General features: G+C 40.5%; 1 protein-coding gene across 2 annotated transcripts; it reads left to right on the top strand.

Annotated features, from left to right (window-relative positions):
• Positions 1-971: 971 nt before the first annotated feature.
• Positions 972-9,059, top strand: TBX22 (T-box transcription factor 22; the record flags this gene model as incomplete). 2 transcript variants are annotated; one of them, XM_082716260.1, is made up of 8 exons in its annotated part: positions 972-1,143; positions 1,768-1,951; positions 2,678-2,779; positions 4,145-4,319; positions 5,201-5,365; positions 5,749-5,813; positions 6,500-6,585; positions 8,440-9,059. In XM_082716260.1, the coding sequence occupies 8 exons, from the start codon at positions 972-974 to the stop codon at positions 9,057-9,059; spliced, it is 1,569 nt and encodes a 522-aa protein (XP_082572386.1). The 2 variants fall into 2 exon arrangements, with proteins under 2 accessions (XP_082572386.1, XP_082572387.1); XM_082716261.1 differs by having other exon boundaries at positions 1,765-1,951.
• Positions 9,060-10,330: the final 1,271 nt, after the last annotated feature.

Raw genomic sequence — 10,330 nt, 5'->3', positions numbered from 1 at the left:
CCAGGTTTACTCTGAGCATTGACAGTGGGCATCTGAGAGGCTCCTGCCCATGCTGGCCCTTGCATCCCCACCTGGATAGACAGGATAGACTAGAACATGATCCACTCAATTTGAGACATAACTCTAGAACAAAATTGTCCAGAAAGCTTGCACTCCTCTACTTTTCCACGGTTGCTGTAAAGCAAAGGACCCAGATATACTTCTCTGAATCTGGTTCGATAATATTTGGACTTTGGTTGGAAAAGTGGCCTTTCATGAAGGATTATTTCACATAGCTTTGAGTTTCACAATTCACTGTTAAAGAGCAACATTTTGTATCCCTCTACCCTTTCCTGCCATGCATAACCCTCTCTCCACCCACACCCCTACCCCACCCCCACCCCTCCTCCTTCCTCTGTCAGACTCTGAATTGTCCTTCATGATGGTTTTATTTGTTTGTTTGTTTTTATATATACCTTAACAGTTTCCAAAACAAACAGTGGACCCTGTGACCAGCCTGGTATTTACTCAGTAGTATGCAACAGTATCTCCCAATCCAAGCCGCCTGAGCAGCTATTGGAGGCAGGTCGGCTCCCTAAAAGGCCTGAGCTTGCCAATCTCTGCGCATTTCCAGGTCCTGGATTCAGTGATTTGACGTCTGATGGTCTGCACATGTCCACTGGGAGAGAGGAAACCACAAAGGGAAGAGAGATTAGAATCCAGAGGACTTTGGCTCCAGTTTGATCTTCCTCTACTTTCATTCTGTCTATTCAAAGGGGAAAAAGAAAAAAAATATATATATATATATAATACACACATACACTTTCTCTTTCTTTCTTTCTTTGACTCTCGATTCAGAAACGGTTTTTCTAATTTGGAGGTTTTCCTGCTTTTCCTCCTTGCCCTGTCCTCTGCACCCTCCCTCCCTCTCCCTCCCTAACTGAGCTCAGGTTGAAACTTTGCATTGCACATTCCCTTCACCCCCTCCTGGGATGGCTCTGAGCTCTCGGGCACTTGCCTTCTCTGTGGAAGCCTTGGTGCAGAGACCCGGGAAAAGAAAATTGCAAGACCCAAGAGAGGAGACTCAGCCTGAGTTGCTGGAAAAGGAGGGTGGAGAGGAGGAGAGAAAGAGAAGAGCCGCAAGGGAAAAGAGTCAGCAGCCCGGTAAGTATTCCTACGGCAGCCCCCAAACCCTGAGCCTGCTACCAGAGAGCATGCTGTCCTGCAAATCTCAGCTCCACTCCCGAAGCTGAGAGAGGGCTGCTAGCCCTCACTAGGATGCTTTGGTCCAGCTGGATGGCCACATTTGGGACCATGGAGACACCTCGGTCACTTGGTTATAGGGGAAGCTTCAGAGCTTCCAGATTCAGTGCGTGTTGCTGTCGTTCATTTGCGGTGAAGGGGAGCTTCCCTGTGGTTTGTGAAGTTACACTCTGCAACCTCCCAGGCTGTGAGAGCCAGATGGTAGCTGTTTCTCCGGGTAGGAAGCAGGCAGGCATTTAGATTGGGGCAGGGGGATTCAGCCTCAGGGTCCAAAATCTCAAGAGAATAAGGATGGGCAAATTTGAAGAAGGACAGGAACCTTTTCCAGGACGCGATCTGGGTCCCTTTCTCCCCATCTGGAGGCCACAGAGGGTGTTGTGGGGAACTTGAATATACGCTTCCAAGGTTCCCAGAGAAGCAGTGGGGCCAGTCTACTCCAAGACAGGTATCAGTGAGAAGGGGACGCAGGAACTTCGAACCTCTGTCAAACCTCTGTCAAACTCTTGGTGTCTCTGTGTCCAGCAGAAAAGCGACCCAAGACCGAGCCCTCAGCAACTGCTTTCTCTGGCTATAGCAGCAGCGACAGTGATAACAACAGCTGCAAAAATCTGGAAGAGAAAGATGCTATCCAAATGGAACTTCAAGGATCAGAACTGTGGAAGAGATTCCATGACATTGGGACTGAGATGATCATTACAAAGGCTGGCAGGTTCGGCTCTGTACAAGATGTTCAAAGAACGCACACAGTAGGAAGTCATAAGATGCGGTGCCTCCAGCTTCATACTCTATATCTGTCCTTGTCATCCCACAGGTTTTAGAAAGTCACGTCCTCTCAATAAATCGCACTATTAGTGGCTCAGATTTTCTTTCTTGTAGGCAGTGACTTCAAGAAATTCTCCTTAAAGCCTCACAGTTATCAGTGGACAAAAACCCAGCCTACCATCCCAACCGAGCCTGGGGTAATTTGAAGTGGGCTTTTTCTGCTTTCACCTTTTGCTTTGGGGCAGCATCACATCAGCTGGGTTATTATTTATTTATTTATTTATATTTTATTATTTTTTTTTACATGAATCCTCTTAGTTTCAGTCTTTCCCAAATCTGCCTTACAGAAAGTACCATTGACACTGAGGGCCCAGGCACAGTTTTTTTTTTCTCTCTACTTTCTCTTACAAGGCTTTTTATTAGTGGTGATGGTAGGGAGTGGGGTGGACAAAGCCTTGTGGTAAGAATATTCTGCTCCACACAGCAATCCTGAACTTGTTCAATCAAGCATACAATCAACAATCTTTCTCCATGTAGCAAATATTATTCCTGGAATCTGTCCTATAATGAGGAAGGTATTGTGAATATCTTCATTTTTCCCTTGTCTCCCCACCCCATCCCACTCCAAATGTCTCTAAAAGCATTAGGTCAGTGGCCGTTTTCTTTCCCACAGGCGGATGTTCCCCTCTGTTCGAGTCAAAGTGAAAGGGCTGGACCCAGGGAAGAAGTACTATGTGGCCATCGACGTGGTGCCAGTAGATTCCAAGCGTTATAGGTAACCAGGCCAAAAGAAGGATACCCCAGACCAAGTCTGGGAATGAGGATACTTATGGAACCCGAGAATGTTATATGGAAAACTCTACCATGGGAGTGGTGGTGAAATTGCTCTCCTGTGGACTTTGGGAGTTGAATATTCTCACTCAAATGGAGGTTCAGACTGAGAGGAGCAGTCTTGCTCCTCTTTCCTCTCACTCCTGGAACAGGTGCCAGTTTGTGTTTCAATGTACTCCACATCATTTACCTACCCACCACTCTGGCCTTGGCTGTGCCAACTGCAGAGGGTATGGACTCAGGAAGTTAAGAGGTTGTTTGAAGGGATTTAGAGAGAAGTGACTGTGCTTCTGGGGCTGCACTGGGCTCTGGGTTGTGCTACTTTGGCATCAGGGTCCTGGAGTGATGTTCTGATTTATCATCTAATGCTAATTTAACAGTTACCATATTTAGGTGTATCAGTTCTTCCTTCTTTAGCTTCTCTTCTGAAGCGGCAGCTGGGTCCTAGAAATTACAAATAACCTTTCTTTTTGAATCAGGCTCTCTAATAGAGCAGGCTAATAGTGTTCAAATTGATCTAAAGCCAAGAGGTCTCTCGGGCGTAGCATTCCAGACGTGCAGCTAAGCACTTGGCTTAGAGGCAATGGGGTTGTGCAGGAGCCACTCTTACTCAGGCTGTGAGCATTCCACTGAAGTGGATATCTAGCCTTTCTAAGAGAGAGCACGCATGATGCCCAGGGCTGGATTTGAGGGGCAAAGAGAAAGCACAGCTCAAGAACCTACTGGAGATGCAGTTTGTAAATAGAACAAGTGACTTGCTTCTTGCGTTTGAGCTGGCTTGGGAATGCAGTGCACAATTGAGTGGTTGATATTGGAAACAGGGTGAAATCAGCCCTGAGGCCTCATGGGCTAGAGTTGCAGGTGGTGTTCTGATGTGAAGCCTTGTTGGTGAAAGGGCTTTGAGGGCCACTGGCCGAGGTGGAGGTGGATTGGACAGACACGTTATGCTCTCTTTTGCTTTTTCTCTGACTGATGCTTCTGGCTTGAGCCATGAGGGTTTTTAAACTGTCTCTATACAGCAAAGTGGATTAGATCAATTTCTGTGGCTGTTTCCGTGAGGAAATACAAACCAGACTCTGAAATCCCATGATGTTATACTTGCCCTGGAACTTCATTACATTTTAATGGCATGTGTTTGTATATGGTTTGCTTTTTATCTCTGAACGCCCTTTGGAAATCAAGTTGGATCTTCTTTGGGATTAGGAGGCAAACCTTGGCCGGTGTCATTAGGACTAGATCCAGCAGGCTTCCTCACATGCACCTGGCTTTGGCCCATTGCACCTAAAGCCACACTCTCTGCTTTTTTTAGGTATGTGTACCATAGCTCACAGTGGATGGTAGCTGGGAATACAGACCACTCATGCATTACTCCCAGGTTCTATGTTCACCCACACTCACCCTGCTCTGGAGACACCTGGATGCAGCAGATCATCAGCTTTGATCGCTTGAAACTCACCAACAATGAGATGGATGACAAAGGCCATGTAAGTGTTTGAAATCCTTTGTCTTGAGGAGGGGATGGAAGTGTCAAGGCATCATCAGCCTGCATGTTACCCTGGAGAGGTGTAAAATGCTTCTCCCGGATGGTCCTTAGGAACTGTTCAAGTTCTGGGCTTGTGACCAAAGTAGCTCCTACGACCTTTGTTTGGCATCTGAGAGTGCTGGGGTTTGGGAAGGGTGAATGAAAGGAGTTTGAAGATCAAATGAGATTTGTTTAAGCCATAAATCCTGGTCTGAGAGTGTGGAAGGGAATGCACTTCGTGGAGTTCTCTTGCATCTCAGACTCCAGGGCAATCGCTGTGGGCTCTGATTGCCTTCTTCTAGATGAGCACCTTCTGTCTGGCATGGTATGACAGAAATCCCCTCCACAACTCACTTGTGAAAGAAGTTATTTATAGGTTACCTGGATCTGAGTCTTATTCTCATATGCATCTTCCCCCTGCCATGCCTGGCCTTGCCCTGGGCCAGCCACAAATAAAGAGATGGAGGACCCCAGGATTAAGAAGTGGGGTATGTCCTATGGCTCCCCTTCAGTTAACATAAGCCCAGGGAACTTCTAGCAGGCAGTCAGATCCAGGGGACATCACATGGTTGTCCACACTTAGAAGCAATAAAGGGTCTCATCTGGAAATGGAATCATGGCTGCCTATTGTTGCTGTGATACTCCTATCTGGAAACCTCTTAGCCCTGAGCATGTCTGTCCAGAACTAAGTGTCAAAGAAAAGTCCTTGTGTGTGGCTAACCTATCCTTTCTGGTTTAGCCTCACTTTTGCATGTGGGCATGTTGGGGGTGCCAATGAGAGGAAACCAGTGTTGTAGAGGGGAAGCCACTTTCTAGGAAAACATTTGATGATTTCTCCTCCAGATCATTCTGCAGTCCATGCATAAGTACAAACCTCGTGTGCATGTGATGGAACAGGACAGCAAGGTTGACCTGTCCAGGATTCAGTCCCTACCCACTGAAGGGGTTAAAACATTCTCCTTTAAAGAAACTGAGTTCACCACAGTGACAGCTTACCAAAACCAGCAGGTAAGGGCAACTTGATCCTGGGAAAGCAGAGCTGGCTCCAGAGGGACTTTCTGGATGGCAGCAAGCTGCATTATATGGATTGAATTTTCCACAACTAAAAAAATATTATAGTCATATTGCATTGTCATCAAAGCAAATTTGATTATGAATTGTGTGGAAAAGGAGAAAAGAGAAAGGAAAGCAGAACAAAGTGCCAGGGGAGAAAGGAGGTAGCCATTCCAAATTCAACTTAACAATATGCTTGTATTAATTGAATGTGCCAAATTACACATTGAAGTGTTTTGTGGTTGTTGTAACCATTAAAAGCAATGGTGAGTGTTATTACTGAGGGCACTGACTTTATCTTTATCTTTTTCTCTCTTCTTCTTTTTTTTAATCTATAGATTACCAAACTGAAAATAGACAGGAATCCTTTTGCGAAAGGTTTTAGAGATCCCAGAAGAAGTAGGTAAGCAACATAACACTCATATCTAATATTTATATAGCACTTTCCACAAGTATTACAGATAAGGTAACTGTGGCTCAGAGACTCCGAGGTCCTAAGTTTTGTAACTGGTACGTAGTAGGAAAAGAATGTAGTGTTTTGTCTCTAAAATCTTGCCTCCTCTTTTCCTCTCCCAATCCACTTTCAAGATTATCATATGATCTCCCTGATATGAGGAATTTGAGAGGCAGAGTGGGGGATTTGCAGGGTAAGGGAAGGAAAAAATGAAACAAGATGGGATCGGGAGGGAGACAAACTGTGAAACACTCTCAATCTCACAAAACAGAGGGTTGCTGGTAGGAGGGGGTTAGGGAGAGGGTGGTTGCCTTCTGGTCACTGGGGAGAGTATGTGATATGGTGAGTGCTGTGAAGTGTGTAAGCCTGAGGATTCTCGACCTGTACCCCTGGGGCAAATATTATATATTCATTAAAATAAAACAAAGATATCACTTATTCTAGATCCCTGAGGTTTTTATTCAGGGAATTATTACTGTGAATTTTATTCAGCAGTCTGGCTATAAGCAATGAAATATATTATATTTCAGATATTGACCCCTAAAAACTGTATTAAGATAACTTAAAAGTTTACATAAATCATTATTTTCAGGAATTGAATTCTGGACTTGCTGAAAGTTGAATCTATTTTTCAGGGTTGTATTGGATAGGCTTTTAGAGATCTACCCGTGGAGGCCTTCTGCCACTCTGGATTTTAAAACTTTTGGTGCAGACACACAATGTAAGAAAAGTTTTATTAATGTTTACTTTTAAATGTTAATGAAGTAACAATAGTCAGAGCCTCTGTAGTAAATATTATACAAGGGGATAAGTTCCTGCCAGAGAATGCGGGTTTACAAGATAGTTGGTGTATATTTAACTTGATGAGAAAGTAAGAGGCAAAAAGAGGGGGAAACTGGCATGAAGGAGAACAGAGCCGTGGTAATGGTGGATTTATTGACTTCAGTCTTCTTAAGTTATCACATATCCTGAGATCTCCAAATCTCACCTGGATTCTTCAGCAACTCACTATCTCACATTCTTTGGAATCTGCCTGTGGTACATGTGTGGCCTTATTTGCAAATACATTAGATATCGAAATAAATATGTTTCTCATAAACTTTCCACACATGTTAAAATGACATCCATTAAATTTTACCATCACTTAGTTCTAATTTTCCTTTTACTGTAAGTAAAGAAAATAAATATTGAAAACAACACTAAGTCATCACAATTAGTTTAATTGCCACAAGCATTAAAAATATTTGCAAGGTAGTTTTTATCAGGTAATGCATTACATGATTAAATAATAATAATAATTAGACAATGCAAGCTTTCTGGTAGAAGAATGTATACCTTCATGTCTCTGGTGTTTAATAATAAATAAAAGAGTATTTGCAAACAACATATAATTATTTTACTGCTTTTGTCTTTACTCTAAAATTTGTTTGTCTTAGGACATTAACGCAAGTTTATAAATACTGGAGAAAATCATCAACATTTTATTTAGGTTGAATTTTATATACTACTATAACATTGAAAACAGATCAAGTCTAATAATTATTTGGTAAAATATTTCACTGTATTGATTGTATTAATTTGGTTTACAAAGTTGCATAGAAAAATATGAACACTTTAATAGCATCTAGGCAGCATGCTTTTAAAATATCCAGGTAAACATGAAGTGCACTAAAACAAAACAAAACAAACAAAAAACTAACAATGATCATTAATTCATTAATTGATAATTTAAAATACAGTTTTCTTAATTACTTAAATGTCCAGATTGCTCTCAAGTTCCAAAGAAAAGGGGTACCATTTTTCAAATGACTTTAGAATATTTAATTATAAAAGACATTTGCCACCTTGTTAATAAAGAATTAGGCTATGCTTACACAAAATAGTGAAGAAAAACAACACACACACACACACACACACAAAAGAAACCATCAAGTTTAGTCAAAATTTTAAAATTCAAACATGAAAATAAGGTGTAAAGTCTAGATTTTCATGGACTTTATAACTATCCCTAACTTTAGTAGATGCGAGGCAAACATAAAAGCTCACTTGAAATTACTATGAACTTTTTATTTTTACTTTTTTAACTAAAAATTATCTTTAGCAAGTGCACTTAAATGTTAGTTTATAAAGATTATTTTCATGTGCTCCAATATTTTTATAAGAATGAAGCTTTTTACTGAATCCCAACCAATTTGTTTAATTTAATCAAATACTCATTTTTGTAAATTTTTTAAAACTTAATTTTTTTAAAATTTGTAAGATATAATTGGCTCTGGGTACTATTTATTTAGGCATATTTTGTAATTAATTGGATAAATGTCCAAGTGCCTAGCACAGCTCTTGTGCATAGTGAATGCTCAATACATAATACATAATTGTAGTGATAAAAGTAGTAATGGTCCTTGTAAAGATATCATTTTCAACTTTGGTCAGAGGAATGAGCATATTCTTTCCCAAAGAAGTTAAAAGAACTGTGAACTTGTGAAAAAGAATGAAGCAGAATATTTGTGGTCCTTAGTACTCATTTATTAGGAACATCAAGTTCATCGTTCATTGACTGAATTATTATTCACAGGTGGAAGCAGTGGCTCATCTCCAGTGACCTCTAGTGGAGGGGCTCCCTCTCCTCTGAACTCCTTGCTTTTTCCAACTTGCTCTGTGCCTACATTTCACTTACCTACAGGCTCCCTTGGAATGCCCTGTCCAGAGGTGTATCTGCACAATATCAACCTGCCCCTTTGCTACAAGATTTGCCCAACTAATTTTTGGCAACAGCAGCCCCTTATCTTGCCTTCTCCTGAAAGACTAGCAAGTAGCAACAGTTCTCAGTGTTTAGCCCCTCTCATGATGGAAGTTTCCATGTTCTCTTCTCTGGGGATCACCAATTCAAAAAGCAGTTCATTTCAAGACTTAAGTGAGCAGTGTCTACAGGCACCTAATTCTTCCAGTCAAATGTTGTATGGATTACAGGCACCTGGAAGTATTTTATCACCAAACCCCATTGTCCAGGAAACAATTGGTTGTTCTTTCCATCCTTCCTATGGTTTTTATAGGTACAATTTCTCAGTGCCATCTAGACTGGTAAATGCTGCGAACCATCTCAAAGTCAAAGTGAATGACAATAACCAAGTTTCTTTTAGAGAAGGCAAATGCAGCCATGCTCATTGGTACCCAACAATCAATCATTGCCTTTAATGGAAGAATCACATTCCTAAACCAATTACACATAAGCATGTATTTTCTTTATTTGTAGCCAAAGAAAGGTCAAGAGCTTTTGGGTTTTAAAAGTTTTATTATCAGAGGTATTTCTGTTATGCATTTAAAGTGCCTTATCAGATGTTCATAAGAGGTTGCTACAGGTCAAATATGATCTGTAACAATCTCTGATTACAGTAGCCTTGGGCCTCAAAATAAGATAGTCAATAAATATTATTTGATGAGATAGACTATGGGTGAAAATTGACTCCAGATGAAGCCTTTAATTACAGTGAAGTCAGTTTACCATGTCAACTGCCTCTTACATATTGATAATGACCAAAAGAATTTGGATTTAATTCCTGTGAAAGCAGCAAAGCAATTTTAGTTTTATCTATGAAAATTATATTTATTGTAATTCTCTAGTAATTGTAGAAAAATCATTGTTCACTTGCCTTAAACTTTTATACTTTATTGTTGGAGAAGCTACCAATCTCAATTCTAAGTTACAAATAAGGACAGGAATTTTCAAAAAGTAATTATTGCAACCTAAAAATCATTTAATCCTGAAGGAAAACAAAGATTAAATGAAAAACAAAATATTCTTAATAAATTTGATCTTTCATTTCTTTTTATTTTTTGGATCATTCCCAGGTGAAGCTTATTTACTTATTCTTTTAACAAACCTGGTGTTTTACACAGTTTACAAAAACAAATTATTGTAGTTCTCCTAAAAGACTAATAAATTATTATTTAAAGGGAGATAATACATTTGAATCCATAAATATGAAAATATCATTACATTGGTATAGTTTAATTCCACTCTTGTGAGTCAGTTATGGTAAATTGGACTAGACAAAAAGTAGCATAAATAAGATTTTTATTTTAGTTTATGAAGTTGAAATGTTTTCTTTCACTTGGTCCTAAGTTTTCTGGAAAAAATTGTTAAGTATATTGGGGCACCTGGGTGGCTTTGTGGGTTGAGCCTCTGCCTTTGGCTCAGGTCATGATCCCAGGGTCCTGGGATCAAGCCCTGCGTCAGGCTCTCTGCTCAGCAGGAAGCCTGCCACCCACCACCCGCCACCTGCCTCTCTGCCTACTTGTGATCTCTCCCTCTCTCTGTCAAATAAATAAATAAAATCTTAAAAAATCGTTAAGCATAACCTACATATAACTTGCATATCTTTAAAATAAATCAAATTTAAGTTTTTATGCCACTAACTCTATAATTTATTAAGCCAAGGTGCTTCACATTACAATGGTTCGGCTTG

Source organism: Mustela nivalis (assembly GCF_964662115.1).
Source record: "Mustela nivalis genome assembly, chromosome: X".
Taxonomy (NCBI): Eukaryota; Metazoa; Chordata; class Mammalia; order Carnivora; family Mustelidae; genus Mustela; species Mustela nivalis.
This window is presented reverse-complemented; position numbering and strand designations above follow the sequence as displayed.